This window comes from Tenrec ecaudatus, chromosome 8 (genome assembly GCF_050624435.1).
Source record: "Tenrec ecaudatus isolate mTenEca1 chromosome 8, mTenEca1.hap1, whole genome shotgun sequence".
Lineage (NCBI taxonomy): Eukaryota > Metazoa > Chordata > Mammalia > Afrosoricida > Tenrecidae > Tenrec > Tenrec ecaudatus.
The window spans coordinates 102,523,134-102,542,348 of NC_134537.1; the positions used below are offsets into that span (position 1 = coordinate 102,523,134).

Consider the following 19,215-nt stretch of genomic DNA (forward strand, 5'->3'; position numbering starts at 1 on the left):
AAATACATATGATTTTGAGTAAACTACTTAAGTAAGAAAATAATCAAGGACAGGTTGCCAAAACATATACAGCAAGTAATCAATGTTGATCTCTTAAAAAATAACAAATTAAGGGGACTTGGGGGAAAATGGTGATGTGATAGGACTCACCTATCCGGACTCCTGCTGCCAGACCAGAAAATTGGGAGGTAAGGTGAAGGAAATAGAGAGGTAGAGTCCTGAAATTAGAACTAGGCTACTAGGGTCTTTCCTGAACCTCTTTTTGCGTGTGTGTGTGTGTGTGTGTGATTACCACTCACAAAGCAAACCAACAATGTTCTAAAGTACCTAGGTTTGGCGAGCCCACAGCCAAGCAGCGCCTTTGCCGGGGAGCAGCAATTTCTCCAGCTGATGCCCTAAAAGGGGACACAACCCCAGACACAGGAGAACCCGACACTGCAACTCTCCATGCTGTTGGCTGCCTTGAGCTCACAGCCTGGGGAGTGGGGGTAGCAGGTAGCCATAATTTGGAGTAGAAGAAAAAGCAGATTTTTACCTGAGGCAGATCACAGTGTGGGAGAAAATAGGCGGGTAGTCTGAGTCCAGAGAGCGAGTATAGTTCCAATTGGCCAAGAAGGAACAACCTCACTGATCAACTGGATCTCCCTGTCTGGGGATCAGCGTGACAGCCCCCAAATCAGAGCACATCACAAGTATAATATAGAAAAGAGTGAAATATATATTATTGCTTAGAAACAAACCCCAGTCTTGTTTCTCAGCTCCAAGGAGCACATAGACAGGGGCCCTTAACATAAATCATCATAAGAAGTAGCCCATGGTAAGGAATGCCAGAATTCAGCTACAGAGCCTGGAGGCTCTTTGCATAACAAAGACCTCCTGAAGCAAGTCTCAGATTTTAACAGAGCACAGAGCTCCAGCCCAGAGACTGAGGGAGAAAATTTAATTTGATTCTATTCTATCTGGCCAGGGGGATAAAAAAAAAATTAAATCCTCTAATCTAGTGGGGCACTAGCAATCTAGATAGGCCAATAAGCCCAGCTTTCCTCTCAGTGATTCTACACACAGCTCTGGAGGTCCTGCCTGTCCTGGGGCCCTAGGCAAGAATGTGGAAACAACACCGCCCCCCTCCCCACCCCCGCCCCTGCTCCAGTGCTACATACGGGCACAAGGCAGGTATTCAAGTGAATTCCAGTGCTCAGTACTGTGGTGGGAACTGACACCTGGATACAGGTGGGATTTTACCTTTGAAAGTAATCCCACACTGCAACTGTGGAACCCTACAGCAAACAGGTACACCACCCTGCTACCTTGAGGAAGAGTTGGGACTCCTCCAGCCTCACAGACAGTTGTACAGTTATCTCCTTCCTTACCACTCTATTTCTTCTTTCTTTATTCACTCGCCCTTCTCTTCCCCGCTGCAGTCTCAACGAGCTCAGGTTTGTGTTGGATTTTTTTCCCTCTCTTCTTTTACCCTCTGTTTTTCCCTTTTTCCGTCTTTCTCCTCTTCTCTCTCACTCTTTCCTATAATGCACCACTACTGGCTTCCAGGTCACTACCCTCCACCTAGGGAAAATCCATCCAAATAGCAGGGGGTACTCCAGCCTGTCCTCTGTGGGAATGCTGTACATCACACAAGGAAGCTGTGACAGGCATCTACACCACATTGTGCTGCTGAGGAAGCCTCCATCGGACCTCTAAGATGATCTTGTCAACTAGGGCAATTTTTCCCAGCACCACTGGGTCCCAGCATTAAAAGGACACAACGACCTGCCATTGTGGGGCAGGGTCTAAACCCCTCTAGCCCCACATTCAAGCAATCAGAGTTTAGCTATCCCTTTATTCTTTATTTCTTCCTTCTCTCTCTTCCCTCTTTATTATCGCAGCCAATCTTAGTGAACACAGTTGACTTTTTCCCCTTTATTTCTATTTATTCTCTTTTTCTTTCTTTCCTCTCTCTTTCTTTGTTCTCTTCACTCCTCTCTTAGCTTGTATGCTTCTCTCTTCTCCCTCTCTCCTTTCACATGCCACTGCTGGTTCTAAGACACTTACCCTCTGCCTAGGGCAACTCTGCCCACCCAGTGGGCCGCCTGACCCCTAAGAGAGTGCTTCACACAGCACAGCATGGGGTAAGCTAGCTCTTTGTTTTTAAAATTCTCTCTCCTTTACTTTCTTTTGTTCTTCTTTCCTTTTTCTGCTTTTCTCCTCTTCTCCCAGCTCTACTCTCTTTCCTACCACAGTCTCAGCAGATTCAGTTCTTTTTTGTGGTTTCATTTCTTTCTTTCTTCCCCCCTCTCCCCCCACTTTTTTTTTTTTTTACTGTTTTCACATTTATTCACTCTGAGCATTTTAGTTGTGTGTGTGTGAGTGGGTAATAGTTTGCTTGGCATTGCTGCTTTGTTTTTTTCTTTCTCTCTTTTTCTTTTCCTTTCACTCTCTTTCCTGTCACAAGCCACGAGCAGCCTCCAGGCCACTCCCTTCTGCCTAGGGCAACTCTGAAGGCCCAACTGGGGGAGCTCCTACCAGCATTTATTGGCTTTGAAAGCAGCTAGGGAAAGCATGCTGGTCTTCTTCCAAAAAACATCAAGCAGCAGGGGATTCTCCTCTGTAAATAGTGGGGGCATCTCCAGCCTAAACCCAAGGCCATACAAGTGACTGGGGGAAATGCCTGACCACCACTAGTGGGGCTCCACAATACTGTGGGAACATCCACCCAATCTCCAAGGCAATCTCTCTGTCTATGGTAATTCTCCCTGCCAGCTACAGAGCTCGACACCAAGGAAGTTATACCTAAGCTCCCTCCTCAGTGCTCCAGTTGCAGAGGAAAACACCACAGGCATGCCAAGGTGCTCCAAGAACTGTGAAGCATACTTAGAGATTGGCCAGGGAAGCAATGCCCGCATGGGTCCTCAACAACCCAACCAGTGTCACATGAGAGGAATATCCAACTCAAATTCCAAATAACGGAATACTGGATGGCTAGGATAAGAGTGAATCCACAGGAAGGTATAGCGATAGCCAGATACCTCAGTACAGCTACTGGCAGGTAGTTTGTAGAAGCACTCAGGCAAATTCCCCAAGAGAGAGCCCAGTCCTCTTTGACTCAGGAAAATGGCTCCAGGCTCCTCTAAAATAACACATAAACAGCAACCAGTTCTTAATAAATGAAAACCAGGCAACCATTCACGAGGCTGAAAGAACACCAGCCAGATTGAATCCCAAGAAGTAGTCACCAAGACACATAATTGTCAATTTATTCAACTCTGAGGAAAAAGAGAACATCATAAAAGCAACTCTGAGGAAAAAGAGAACATCATAAAAAAAGCTAGATAAAAGCAAGCAGTCACGTATAAAGTTACCAAATAAGAGTATGTTCAGACCTATCAGTGGAAACAATGAAGAAGATGAGGGAATGGAGTAACATATTCCAAAAATTGAAGGAAAACAACACAAACCCAAGAATACTGTACCCAGCCAAATTATCTATGAAGATAGATGGAGAAGAAAGAGTCTTCCCAGACAAGGGCATCTTCAAATAATACATAAAAAGAAACAAAGCCCTACAAAAATCCTTGCCGATCAAGTGTGGGCAGAAGATCAACACTCACTGAGGGCAAATAAGAGATCATCATATAGAACTCCACAGCAGACAAGATAGGTAGATAGGAAAATATCCAACACAAAAGGTAAAAGATAACACCACAGGCAAAAGATAACAGCACAGAGTCCACAGATAGATAAAATAACACTGAATATTAATGGCCTGAACTCAAGCATTAAAAGGCAGAGGCTAACAGACTGGTTCAGAAAACAAAACACATTGATTTGCTGCCTCCACAAGAATCATCTCAAGCTTGCAGACAAATACAGGTTCAGAATTAAAGGCTGGAGGAAAAAAACACCAAGCAAATGGCAATGCAAAAAAAAGCAGGGGTAGTGATCTTAATATCTGACCAATTTTACCTCAAGATTCATGCCCTAACAAGAGAACAATATACCAAGAACCAGTGAGCATAATAAACATATATGCACCTAATGTTAGACCTGCGAAATGTATAAGTCAAACACTCCAAAAGATGAAAAAAGCGATCAAAGACTCAACAATTATAGTTGATGACTTTAATACACCACTCTGAAAAAGACAGATCATTATGAAAGAAACTCAACAAGGAAGCTACAGATCTTAATAACACAATTGGACAACTTGACTTGATAGATATTTTCAGAGCTTTCCACCCACATTGACACAGATTTACTTTCTTTTCAAGCCCATATGGCACATATTGAAAATGGACCACATGCTGGGACACAAATTGAACTTGAGTAAATTCAAGCAAAGAAGTTATACAGACATCTCTCTCTGATCACTGTGTCATTTGGTGGAAATTAACAAAAAGGGTGGTGAAGAAAACAAGGGAAAACAATTGGAGGATGAACAATATCCTGTTGAAAAATGAGTGGGTATTGGCCCAGATCAGTGATGAAATCAGGAAGTTTATAGAAACCAATAAGAACGAAAATACAACGTACCAAAATCGGCGATATTCAGCAAAGACATTTATCAGAGGAAGGCTGATAGCAATAAATGCACACATTAAAAAAGAGGAGAGACTCGTGGATGATATGCTGGCACAAAACGTACACCAATTAGAGCAGAGTCAACAGAACAACCCTACTAATAGCAAGAGTATAGATATAATAAAAATCAGAGCCAAGATACAGGACAGGGAAAACAAGAAAACTATGGGAAAATTTAATGCCGCTAAAAGTTGGTTCTTTGAAAGAATTAACAATTGATAGGCCATTGGCAAACCTAACCAAAGAAAGGAAGGAACAAACGACATTTGCAAGGATGAGAGATGAAACAGGGAACAGTACAATGGACCCTAATAAAAGGATAATTACACAGTACGATTAAAGTCTACACTATAATGAATTCAACAATTTGCAAGACATGGACAAATATTTGGAAACACAATCCCTCTCTAGATTATCCCAGATGGATGTCAAGAACCTCAAAGACACATAGCAATGGAAGAGATAGATAAGGTAATCAAGGGATTGCCAACAAAAATTCCCCCAGGCCAGATGGTTTCACAGGAGAATTCTTCCAAGCATTCAGGGAAGAACTGACACCAATCCTATACAAACTCTTCCAGAACATAGAAAAAGATGGAAAACTCCCAAACTCTTTCTATGAAGCTAGTATAACTCTGATACCTAAATCAGGAAATGATAGGCCAAGAATAAAGAACTAATATCCCTAATGAACATTGATGCAAAAATCCTTAACAAAGTACTGACCAATAGAATATAAAAGCATATTAAAAAATAATTCACTGTGACCAAATGGGATTTATTCCAGGGATGCAGGGATAGTTCCACATACGAAAGACCATCACTGTTATTCACTACATTGGCAGGAAAAATGATAAGAACCAAATGACAATATTGATAGATGCGGAACAAGCATTCGACAACATCCAACATGCATTCCTGTTTAAGATACTCAAGAAGATAGGAATAGAAGGAAAATTCCCCAACATTACACAAGCCATATATGACCACCCAACAGCCAACATGGTAGTTAACAGAGAAAAGATGAAACCAATTCCACTGAAAAATGGTACCAGACAAGGATGGCCTTGTCCCCACTCCTATTTAAAATGGTACTGGGGGTGCTAGCTACCAACAAAAGTCAAAGGAAATATATTAAAGGTATTCATCTGGGGAAGGAGAGGCAAAATTACCATTATTCACAGGCGATATGATTCTATACATCAATGATCCCTTAAACTCCATAAGCAGAGTGTTGGAAGCAATAGAGGAATATGGCAGAATGGCAGGATATAAAATCAACAAACAGAAGTCTTTTGGACTGCTCTACACACCAGACAAGACCAGAGAAGAAATGATTAAAAGGGTGGTACTCTTTACAATAGCCAAGAATAAATTGAAATACCTAGGGATATACCTGACTAAAACAATGAGGAAAATTATGAAACAGTACTACCAGAAATCAAGAGTGACCTGAACAAATGGAAGAATATCCCACACTCGTGCATTGGCAGACTCAATATAGGAAAGATGTCAGTTCTGCCCATGACACTATATAAGTCCAATGCTATCCCGATACAAATACCATCGTCCTTCTTCAAAGAATTGGAAAAACTGATTACCAATTTCATATGGAGGGGGAAGAAGCCCAGAATTAACAGAGAACTACTCAAGAAGAAGGACAGTGTGGGAGGGCTTGCTCTACCTGACTTTAGCACGTACTATGTGGCCACAGTAGTCAAAACATTGTGGTACTGATACAACAACTGATATTCAGAACAATGGAAAGCAGCTGAAAACCCAGAAATAAAAACATCAGCATATTGGCAACTGATTTTTGACAAGGTCCCAAAAAATATTTAAAAAGAAGCAGATGCCATCTTCAATAAATGGTGCTGGAAAAAATGGATATCTACCTGTAGAAAAATGAAACAAGACCCTTACCTCACTCCATGCACAAGAATAAACTCAAGGTGGATCACAGAACTTGAGATAAAACCCCAAACATTTAGGGCCATTAATGAGGGAATTGGGACAAACCTGAGAACCTTGGCACAGGGAATACGTAGGCTATCAGAAATAGAGAAATGATACAAATACAGAGGAGTCACCAATAGACCAGTGGGATATACTGAAGACAAGATACCTGTGTACATCGAAAGAATTCACCAAGAGGTGAATAAGAGAACCCACGAACTGGGAAAACATCTTTAGCAATGACACATCGGGCAAAAGCCTTATTACTAAAATCTACAGTACTTTGCAAGCTTATAATAAGAGAAAAACTAATTGCCCACTGAGGAGGTGCGTGGGCAAATGACCTGAACAGAAGTTTCACAGGGACAGAAATCCGAATGGCCAATAAACATATGAGAAAAAGTTCCGATCATTAGTCATAAGAGAAATGCAAATAAAAACAACTATGAGATACCACCCAACACCCTCAAAGGTAGCCCAATTTAAAAGATCAGAAAGTAACAAGTGTTGGAAGGGCTGTGGTGAGATAGGAACTCTCATCTACTTCTAGTGGACCTGTAGGTATGTACAACCATTATGGAAATTGATTTGGTGACATCTAAAACAGATGGAAATTGAGCTATCATATGATCTAAGAAAAAAACTACTGTATACAAACACCCCAGGGGTGAGGTGCAGGTAGTATGGCAGGGACCAGACCAAATCCAGGGGTACATATGGTAGCCAACTAAAAAGGGAGGGGGGAAGAAAGTTAAAAAAAAAGATGTATGGAAGAAATAGGGCACTGACCCACCTAAGGTGACGGCATTGTTTGTGTCTCCACAGGGCAAGAGTGACCAGACTTTAAGCCAGTGCCAGACAAATGCAGAGTATCGGCAAAGAGTGGGAAGTCAGTGGAGGGTCATGAGGGCTCGGCCCCCATACCAGTTATATGGGCAACTCCCCCGCCCCCAGAAGAATTCACTATATATGATGGCACTGAAGATGCAGCTTGGGGAGAACGGCTTGTCTGATCAGAACACACGGGAGCAAATGAAGGGGGAGGAAGAGAGAGTGGAGCATATCCTAGCCCACCAGGCCTGGAGGACGATAACCCCACTCTGAACAGCCAATACATAGAGTGGACCGTATGGCTGATTCCACCATGAGACATTCCATCCCTTGCTGGCCCAGGGCCCTAAGGGGGACAACAGTGGAGACTCAGTGCCGGGACTGGCCTGGACAGACCCCACAACACTGAGACAAACCACTAAATGCCTGTGGCAGAACAACCGTTGGAGGAGAGCAGGGAGCCCCAAGGGAGTACAAAGGACAGACTCTGGGGCCAGAGAGTGGCATCCCATCTGACCTGACTGAAGGACACGCCTAGAGATCAAAAATCAGACCTTGATCTATTTACAGGTTTTTCTTTCTTTTAAAATTTTTTTCTCTTTATTAATTTATTCATTTATGGGTCATTGGTTTTCTTTTTTGTTGTCATTGCTGTGTTCTCATTTTTGCCTATCTTGCTATGGCTTGATTTTTGGTGCATATTATTATCTCTAAAGCTCTATTTAGACAAGATAGGCTGGATGAATGGTCTGGAGAAGAAAACAACGGGACCAATGGTTCCAGGGGGACATGGGAGAGGGGAAGGTAGGGGTAAGGAGGTGGTGCTGACCAACCTAGGGACAGGGGAGTAACATACAATCCAAACTTAGTGGCCGGGAGGATGTGAGAGGCCTGGTAGGGATTCAGCAAGGGGAATGTAACTGAGAGAAACTGCTGAAACCCAAATGAAGGCTGAGCATGATAGTGGGGCAATGGAAAGAAAAAGGAAACAGAGGAAAGAACTAGGTGACAAAAGGTATTTATAGAGATTTAAATATGTTTATATAGTAAGGTAGGGTAGATCTACATGCATATATTTATAGGTTTAGTATTAAGGCAGCAGATGTACATTGAGCCTCCACTCAAGTTCTTACTCAATGCAAGAACACATTGTTCTACTAAATTGCCATTCCATGATGCACCCCTTCCTGACACGATTGCTAAAGACAAATGTGTGCATAAGCAAATATGGTGAAGAAAGCTGATGGTGTCCAGCTATCAAAAGATATAGCAACTGAAGTCTTAAAGGCTTGAAGATAAACAAGCGGCGATCTAGCTCAGAAGCAACAAAGTCCACATGGAAGAAGCACACCAACCTGTGTGACCACAAACTTTCAAAGGGATCAGGTATCAAGCATCAAAGAACAAAATATCATATCATTGTAAAAGAGGGTTAGTGCAGAGTGGAGACTCAAAGTCCATTGGTAGCCAACTGGACACCCCCTTACTGAAGGATTGTGGGGAGGAGATGAACCATTCAGGTTGCAGGGTAGTAACAATGAAACATATAACTTCCCCCTAGTTCTTAAATACCCCCCCCCAACCCCCTCGGCAATATCATGATCTCAATTCTACCTTACAAATCTGGCTAGACCAGAAGATATACATTGATATAGATAGCAATTGGAAACACAGGGAATCCAGGACAGATGATTCCTTCAGGACCAGTGGTGAGTGTGACGATGCCTGGAGGGTAGAGGAAATTGGGTTAGAAAGGGCAACCTATTACAAGGATCTAAGTATAGCCTCCTTCCTGGGGGATGGACAGCAGAGAAAAGGGCAGGGGGAGATGTCAGACAGTGTAACCTATGACAAAATAATAATAATTTATGAATTATGAAGGGTTCATGAGGGAGGGGAGAGTGGATAGGGAGGGGGAAAATTGAGGATCTGGTCGATACTAAGGGCTCAAGTGGAAGGCAAATATTTTGATAATGATGATGGCAACAAATATACACAATGGATGGATGTATAGATTGTGATAAAAATTGTATGAGCCCCCAATAAAATGATCTAAATAAATAAAAAATAACAAAATAAAAAAAAGAAAACTGTATCTCTAATAGACAAATTGAAAGTTTAGATAATGTGAGTATGTTGAATGATATAACTTTCTAAATTGAAAAGGAACATGCTAAAGTAATTTTAAAGTAATAAAGTATTTTTAGCAAAACAACAACAAAAATAATAAAAGTGAACTAATGAACTCAGTTGACAGAAAATAGAACTGTCAGATAGAGGCTGGCAAAGGGACAAGAGTTGGTGATGGCAGGAATTGTGACACAAAGTAGAGGTGAGGACACGTTACTTCCCTGCCTCTTCCCCTCACCACACTCCCATACCTTTCTAACACAAAGGAAGATCAAGGGTAAATAAGACACATTTCCCTATCAATGGAAGGGATTAGAGAGAGTGAAAAGATTGGGTCCAGAAAGAAAGAAAGACAAGATATGCATACTAATCCCGCAATGACTGAATACACTTTGGGATTTGGGGTCTGAAGGAAGGGCATAGCATAGTCTGGAGTGACAGGAGCAGAGGAGGTTCTCTACGCACCAGCCAATGGCAAAGCACCCTCCAGAAAGCCAGCTGATTACGGGACGTTCACCAACAGGAGACTATAAGGTTTGGTTTTACATTCAATCTGCCCAGCCATTTAGACTAGCAAATGACCCTTTGGATTTCATTCCCCAAGTATCCCATTCAATAAACACATTGTTTCTGTCCAACTATTTCCTCTGACTCTGGTTGGAATGTTGTCACTTGCCTGAAATCTTTCTTGCAAGTGGGACAAGAACTGGGAACTGGAGAAGTGTGAAACTGTGAGCCTTCTCCCAGTAAAAGAACTAAGCATATTAATAATTGCCAAAATATAAATCAACCAAGACAATTAAAGACAAATATGTTAAGACTGAATTAAATTACTACATGAAATATATCCAATATTTGCACCACTGCCATCTGCATTTCTTACATCACCCATTCAAGACCTGCACTGAACAACCACGTCTATGGGATCTGCAGTTGGCATGGATCTTTGCACTACCTGTGCCTACATAGTTTTTTTCCAGCAGGGAAGAGGGGACATAATTACAAATGATCGAGGTAACCAAACCACCTTAAGATATGTTAACTTTATGGATACCAAATGATTGATTGGTGATGCAGCAAATAATCAAGTGGCTATGAATCCCACAAACATTATTTTTTTATGCCAAACATCTGATTGAAGAACATTTGAGGATGCTGCTTTTGTCAAGTCTGATACAGAACACTGACTCTTCATGATGGTGAATGATGCAGGCAAACCCAAGGTCCATGGATAATGGACAGAGCTTCTATCCAGAGAAGCTGTCTTCCGTGGTGCTGACAAATATGGAGCTAATTGCAGAAGCCTACCTTGGGAAGACTGTTACCAATGCTGTTGTCACTGTACCAACCTACTTTAATAACTCTAAGTTGTAGGCTACCAAAGGTCCTGAAATTATTGCCTACATCAATGTGTTTAGAATCATCAGTGAGACAGCTGCTGCTGCTATTGCTTATAGCTTAGACAGAAAGGCTGGTGCTGAAAGAAACATGCTGATCTTTGACTTAGGAACTGATGTTTTTGAAGTGTCAATCCTCACAATTGATGTTGGCATTTTTTTAGGTAAAATCTATAGCTGCAGACACCCACTGGAAAAGACTTTGACAATCGAATGGTCAAACATTTTATTGCAGAGGTCAAGCACAAGCATAAAAAGATATCACTGATAACAAGAGAGCTGTCTTCCACCTATGCACTGCATGTGAACATGCAAAGCACACTCTCTTTTCAAACACCCAGGCCAGTATTGGGATGAAATCTCTGTATGAAGGAATCGACTTCTATGTCCTCATCACCTATGTTTGATTTGAAGAATTGACTGATGTCCTCTTCTTTGGCACCCTGGACCCTGTGAAGGAACTCTTTAGGGATGCCAACCTAGACAAGTCACAGATCCATGACATTGTCCCGGCGGGTAGTTCTACCAATAGTCCCTAGATTCAGAAGCTTCTTCAATGGAAAACAATTAAACATGAGCATCAACTCAAAAGAGGCTGTTGCTTATGGTATCGCTTTCCTGCCAGTCAACTCATCTGGAGACAACTCTGAAAATGTTCAAGACTTATTCCTCTTGGATATCACTCCTCTTCCCTTGGTACTGAAACTGCTGGTGGAGTCATGACTGTCCTCAGTAATACTACCATTCCTGCTATATCTATATATTTATATCTATATATATGTATATATATCTGCTGCATATCTATATCTATATCTATATCTACATCTATATCTATCTATCTATCTATCTATCTATCTATCTATCTATCTATCTATCTATCTATATATATATATATACACACACCTTCACAACCTGCTTTGGCAACAAGCCTACTGTCCTCAGTCAGATTTATGTAGGTGAAGTTTCCATGATTAAGGATAACAACCTGATTGGCACATATGAGCTCACTAGCATACCCTGCGCCCTGTGGTATTCCTCAGATTGAAGTTGTGAATTTTGATATTGATACCGAGGACATTCTCAATGTCTGTCTCTACTCTGGAGAGGAGTACTGGAAAAAACAAGGTTACCATAACTAATGACAAGAGTCACTTGAGTATAGATGATCCTGAACAGATGGTCTAGGAAACTGAATATCTAGGTGAAGATGAGAAGCAGCAGAATACAGTGTTTTCTATAATTGCACTCGAATGTTCTGTATTTAGCATGAAAGTAACCATTAAAGATGAAAAGTTTCAAGGCAAGTTCAATGATGAAGACAAACAGAAGATTCTTGGTAAATGTAATGAAATTATCAACTTGATTAGAATCAGATGCAAAAAAAAGAGAAATATGAACATCAAGAGAAAGAGTGTGAAAAGTCTGCAAGTCCATCATTACCAAGTTGTACCAGAGTGCTGGAGGCACATCTGGAAGAATGCCTGAGGGCTTCCCTGGTGGTGGAGTTTCTCCATCTGTGTTATCTCATCTGGACCCACCATTGAAGAACTTTATGAAGCCAATACATTAGAATAAAACCAATATTAAAGGACCCAAATTTGTAGCACGTTGACCAGCTGTTGCAAAGAGTAAAAACTATCATGCTAAATTTCTGGGCATTCTCAGTATTTGAATGTAGAATATGTTCCTAGGAAAAAGTAGTCAATAAATCCACATTGCATTTTATCAGGACTGTATTGTAAGTGGAAAAGACAATGTTTTAAAACTAAAGCTATTTTTAAAGTTGGCAACAACAACAAAAATATCATCCATTACTGTGGCAAGTACATAAATTTACCTATGTTAGGTGATGAAGATGCACCAGGAAAATATGTCACTTTTCACACATCTAATGATTTTCTCTTTGTCTCGATGTTTTATAATAATTAGCTTCTTATGACTAGTTCCAGCATTGTATTATTTTACCATTTAAAAAAATAATTTATTCGAACAATAATATAAGTGTCGGCAGTTGCTAGGCTACAAACTGGAGAAAAGATAGAGATGGGAAAATACTAAACCAGGACTGTTCTCTGCTCATCAATAGCACATGAAAAACACTCAACATATTTATTGGTTTTCTAGCCTAGGAGAAAGGGGCCCTCGTGGAACAGTGCTTATGTGTTGGGATGCAGATGCTAAGTACTATCACAAGGTCAGTGAATTGAAACCGGCATCACTCCACTGGAGAAATACTAGACTTCATACTGCCATAAAGTCCTGGCAGCCGTCTTATCTGGTTTATCTATTCCCAGCCCAGAAGGATATGTCACTCACTGCCATGAAATTGATGTCGACTCAGAGACACCCTCTAGGACAGGGTCGAACTGCACCTCTGAATTTACTGTAACAGAAAGCCAATTCTCTCTCTTGCAGAGCAGGTGGTGGTTTTGAACAGCTAACTGTGTGGACAGAATCCCATGCCACCAGGGCTCCTCTGGGAAGAGCACAAGAGAGCTCAATTTAATGGAGGGTTAGACACATAATATAAAAGTACAAATTGCCTAAGTATAAAATGAATAAAGGCTAAGCCAATTCCGTATACGTTCCTGCGTACAATAAAAAAATGTCATTTCAAATTATACTGCTTTACCTGATGAGTGATATTTGTATAGCTGAACAACCCTTTGGAGAAAAAATAAAGCTATATCCTTTCAGAAAAAAATGAAAACCAAAAACTCCTTGCCATCAAGGCTATTGCAACTCACAGTGAAGCTATAGAGCAGTGGTTCTCAACCTTCCTGATGCCTTGACCCTTGAATACAGGTCCTCATGTGGTGGTGACCACCAACCATAACATTATTTTCATCGCTACTTCATAACTATAATTTTGCTACTGGTATGAATCTGGCAACCTCTGTGAAAGGGTCATCCGGCTCCCAAAGAGGCCATGACCACAGGTTGAGAACCGCAGCTAGAGACCAAGGTAGAATTGTCCTGGTGGTTTCCGAGACTGTAACCTTTTACAAGGGTAGAAAACCTCCCACACACCACAAAAAATCAATGCCAAAGAATATCATCAGGCCTGATCAGAAAACCTTCAAAAGGGTCCGCAGACAGGCCTAGAACTACTCATAGGCATTCCCCCCCGCCCCCCATGTCTATCTATGTAAGATAAAAGAGCCTGAGGAGAAAACAACACGACCAACAGACAGTTCCTGTGGGTCAGGGGAGAGAAGGAGGTAGGGGGAAAGAAGGGGGACACCAACAAGCACAAGGACAAGGAAACAATCAGAGATCTAAAATCAATGGCGAGGAGGGCATAGAATTCCTGGTGGGGTTCCATCAAGTGCACTGTAGCTGAGAGGAAGTACAGAGAGCCGAATGGAGGTCAAACATGATAGTGGAAAGGAGTAAAGTAAAAGGAAATAGAGGAAAGAAGTAGGAGGCAAAAGACATTTATAGAGATATAAACATAGACATGTACATATGTAAATATATTAATATATAACGATAGGGATATAGCTCTATGTGCATATATTTAGAGATTAAGTATTAAGGTAGCAGATGGACATTGGGCTTCTACTCAAGTCCTCCCTCAATGCAAGAATACTTTGTTCTAATAAGTTGGCATTCTGTGATGCTCACCTTCCTGATACAATCACTGAAGACAAAAGGGGTGCATAAGTTAATGAGGTGCAGCTAGCTGATGTTGCCCGGCTACTACATGATAGAGCGTCTGGGGTCTTAAAGGCTTGAGGATAAACAAGTGGCCATCTAGCAGAGAAGCAACCAAAGTCACTGAAAGAAGCACACCAACCCATGTGATTATGAGGTGCCAATGGGATCAGTTATCAGAAGATGCCAAAGAAGCCACCATTTTCATGCTAATGAGGGGAGTTGGAATGGAGACCCAAAGCCCATCTGTCAATAATTGGACATCCCCCAACAGAAGGATTACACAGAAGAGACAAGCCAGCCAGGGTGCAGTATAGCACCGAGGAAACACACAACATTCCTCTAGTTCTTTAGCGCTTTTCCCCGCTCCCACCCAACCCTCCATGCCCTCTCTCATGACCCCAGTCCTATCTTACAATTCTGGCTAGACCAGAGCATGTACACTGGTACAGAGAAGAGCTCTAGAGACACAGAATCCAGGACAGATAAACCCCTCAGGACCAATAATGAGAGTAGTGATACCATGAGGATAGGGAAAAGGTGGGGGGAGAAGGGGAAGAAAGGTGGAACCAATCATAATGATAGATGTATCCCCACCCCCCTCCAGGGGGGGCAAATCAGAAACATGGGTGAAGGGAGACTGCAGGTGGTATAAAACAGAAAAATAAAAATAATTTTTAAATTGTCCATGGTAGCGGGGGGGGGGGGGGAGGGAAAAAACAGGAGTTGATACCAACACCTCACAAGTAGAAAGAAAATGTTTGGAAATGTTGATGGCCCCATGTATACAAATGTGCTTGGTACAATTGCTGAATGGAGTGTTATAAGAGTGGTAAGAGTCCCCAATAAAATGATTTATTAAAACTAACATACAAAACCCTTAAAATTAATATAATAAATTACAGAACTATTAGATAAAAATTTATTTAATTTTAGAACAGAAAGCCCTAGGAAGTCAAAAATGCAACAAATCAAAAAGAAAGAATCGATAGATTCAGCATATGCAAATCAAATGCATTTATCTGTATTTACCTAAAAGAAATGCACACACACAATTAAAATGACAAGGAGGAAAAATATTTATAGCACAAAGACTAAGATCAAAATACATTAAAATGCTTATAAGTCAATAAAGCAACAGATGATTGTCCCAATAGTAAAGAGAATTCAAGCAAATAAGATGAACTTCAAAAAGGTAATGAATGGCTAATACATATAAACATGGTTCAATCTAATGAGTAGTCAAAATGGTAAATTGTGAAATAAAAGAATTAGAAATTAGTTTGCCTACTAAATATGTCTTCATGAGCCCTAGTTGTATAACAAGTTAAGCTTCGGGTGCAAGGTCAGCAGTTCGCTACGACCGGTCACTCCAAGAGAGAAAGATGAGACTTTCTATTCATGTACAGACAGTACAGTCTCAGAAATTCCCAGGCGGTTCTAGTCTCTCCTGTAAGGTCTCTATGAATTGAAGTCAATGCAATGACAGTGAATTTTATTTAAATAGGTCTTTTCAGTAGTTTATTTTAAATGGGTCTTTCAGGTCAAAATAGTTGAGCTGGAAATTGCTAGTGGAAAGGTAAACTGCAAAGAACAAAATACCATCAACAATAAATCTTTCTGCAACAATTTCGACTTTATATTTCAAATACCGAAAGTGAGAGGATAGAATAATAATTATGAAGCATACCAGGTTTGTGCACAAGCCTGAGGGCATAAACAATAATAAGAAATTTACCCCCAATTGCCATGGAGAACACTTCAGTAGGGCCCGATATGAGTGTCAATGATTTTGTGCTCTAAAATTTTCAGGGGTTGATTTTTAGGAGGCAGAATGTTTATTTTTGTCCATTTCTTAATTTTTCTATGAATCTTACAAGACTCAGTTTTTCAGTAGAATATTCTCGCATATTTCAAGTATTAATTTAGAACCCATGAACCACTTACTCTCCCATAAAAACGATCTCGGTGCTGTAATGTGTTGATTTAAAGCGGAGAAAATTGCTGAGAAAAGCACTCACACTGTCAACCGTGATGTTTCCACAGACCATGATGAACCTGGGCAGTAAGAATAAGTCAAGTGAATTGCCTTTGGAACAAATATTATCTTTCAAGATTTAGAGCTGAGCCATTAGTGTAAACAAAATTGATATCTATGTGACTCCGATGTAGGTAACAAATATTAGGAACATTCAATGTACAAAAGAAATACCAGATTCCTGTAGTCTTTAGTCTCTCTCAAGATAGGTATGGCTGCAGACATTTCAATTACACTCAGTTGTTCAAGAATGCAACAGTAAATGCCATTGAAGAGTTACAGAAACTCAACAAAGGAACAAACAAATCCACTGTCATCTGACTCATAGTGACCCTACACTGGGTTCCCAAGGCTTGTGGGACATTTATGGATGCAGATATTTATACTTTATAATGTACTTGCACATGTATCATTCACTTAATTCTTCACTCAATCCTAATTTGATAAACAGGCAGTCCCCAGGTTGGGAACATCTGATTTATAAACAGATGTTCATACTACTTTTTAATGTTATGTACTTTTTCCCTCACTTTGAAACAATTGACCCGACCCTTTTGTCTAAAACATTTCTCATTGCATTCACCTTCAATTCCTTCAAAGGAAGCTTTTAAAACATTAGAAATACTTGGAGCCTTTTATTACACTAGAGCAAGGGTAAATAAAACTTTAGGAACCTGTTCCAACTTATACACAAATTCAACTTAAAGATATACTTTGGAATGGATCTGCTTTATAGCTCAGATAGATACTTCAGGCACCCTTTTGTCATTGAAAAACTGAGGCACAGAATGGTTCATTGATTTTCTGACAGTCAAATAAGGAACCCGACTGACTTAATAGTGGTTATGCATCGGATGCCTATCTGAAAGGTCCACAGTTCAAAACCGCCAGACACTCTTCACAAGAAAGATGAGACTTTCTACTCTCCTTAGTAGTTACTGTCTCAGAAACTCTCTGACAAGTTCTATCCCATCCTACAGGATCACTGTGAGTCGGCATTGACACAATGACAATGGGTGAGTGATCATCGCATACCAAATACCCTAACACTATAGTCTAGATTGGTTTTTGTTTAATTTCCAAATATAAATGACCTATTCTAGTTGCAGTCAAATTAATTCCAATTCATGGCGATCCTGTGTATATCGGAATAAAACTCTGATTCATCAAGTTTTCAATGGGTGTTTATTTCAGAGGAGTAATGGCAGGCGAGTGAGTCTACCGCAGACAGGCTCAGACATCTATGCAAGTAGATTGTTTGGTGAAAAGTAACTCTCAATTTCTTCACGGTTGCTATATTCTCAGACTTGGTACTTCCTCTCCTCATTCTTTCATTACACCTAACATGTACTTTTAGTTTAAGCTCATTTTAAGCTTTTCAGGTCTTATTTGCTAATTTAGCATGTCCCATACACCTCCCTAATACTCATTAACCGTGAAATTACATTAGTTGTCATTTTAGATGCTTTTTTCTCTTATGAGTAATATGCAAATCTAACAGTGGATTACACACTAGCTGGTAACTGCAATTCAGTGGTTCAAATACCCCAGCCGCTCTACAGGAGAAAATGCCACAGTTCGCCTCTATCAAGATTTACGGTCTCAGAAAGCCTAAAAAGCGGACCTACTCGATTTTAGAAGGTTGCCATATGTTGGAATTGACTGGATGGCAGTGGGTTGGTTTGCTGTTATTAGTTGCATTGTGTCTCTTCTATACCATTCAAAGATCAAGGACTTAGAGTGAAATAGAATCTCTTATGTTTTAGAAATAATATTTTAAAAGATACTTACTTTTTCCCTTTGACCACTTCATAGGAATTGACGTATTTTCTCTTGTTAGCAAAAAGTTCCACCATTTCAGGAATATATTTTGAAAATAGTATCTAAAATGATGAACAAACAAAACCTTAACTCTTATTATTTTGACAAATGTCCTAAAATTGTAAGATTCTCAAAGGAGAAAGAAGTCACCTAACGCACTCCCTCATCTAGGAAGGAGAGAGCAGTGGCCTACATTTGAAAAGGGAGAAGGAGTTTCTTTCTTTCTTCAGTCTGAATTTGATTCAAATTTAATAAATATTTCAGCATTCAAAATGATAAAAGTCCAAACAAACAGCAAGATAGCTTCCCTAACTGCTTTGCCTTTTTCATGAATCTTAATCACCTCACTGACATTTTGACTTTGTATTCTTATGGGACTATATGAAATAGGTATGGATTAAGTTGAAATTAATGAATGAGTGCTATGGAAAATGGAATTTTAGACAGGAAGAGTGAGGAACTCTTAAGGGTTTTTTTTAGCAAGCTGAAATTAAAGCCATGAAAACATTTTTAAAAATACTTGGTCCATGCTATACTCTCAAAACAAGCATAAAAACAAAAACAGAAAAACCTCAGTGACTTGGAGGGGATGCCAACTCTTAGTGACCCTACAGGGCAAGGTAGAACTGCCCTTGTGAGTTTCTGAGATTCTAACTCTCCACAGGCATAGAAAGCCCCATCTTTCCCCTGAGGAGTGAGTGTTGGTTTTGAACTGAGGACCTTGAAGTCAGCAATTCAATGTGAGACCACTACACCACCAGATCTCCTCGAACCTACCATAGATGTTCATTAATTTAAAGTAAAATACTT

General features: G+C 40.4%; 1 protein-coding gene across 1 annotated transcript in view; it reads right to left on the minus strand.

The window, feature by feature from the left end:
• Window positions 1-19,215, minus strand: part of KCNU1 (potassium calcium-activated channel subfamily U member 1) — a 225,699-nt gene that overhangs the window by 139,667 nt on the left and 66,817 nt on the right. The window contains exons 9-10 of the mRNA XM_075557227.1: window positions 18,376-18,467; window positions 16,494-16,604 (exon numbers count right to left, since the gene is read on the minus strand). Coding sequence (XP_075413342.1) covers window positions 16,494-16,604; window positions 18,376-18,467 — 203 coding nt within the window. The remainder of the gene's footprint in view (window positions 1-16,493; window positions 16,605-18,375; window positions 18,468-19,215) is intronic.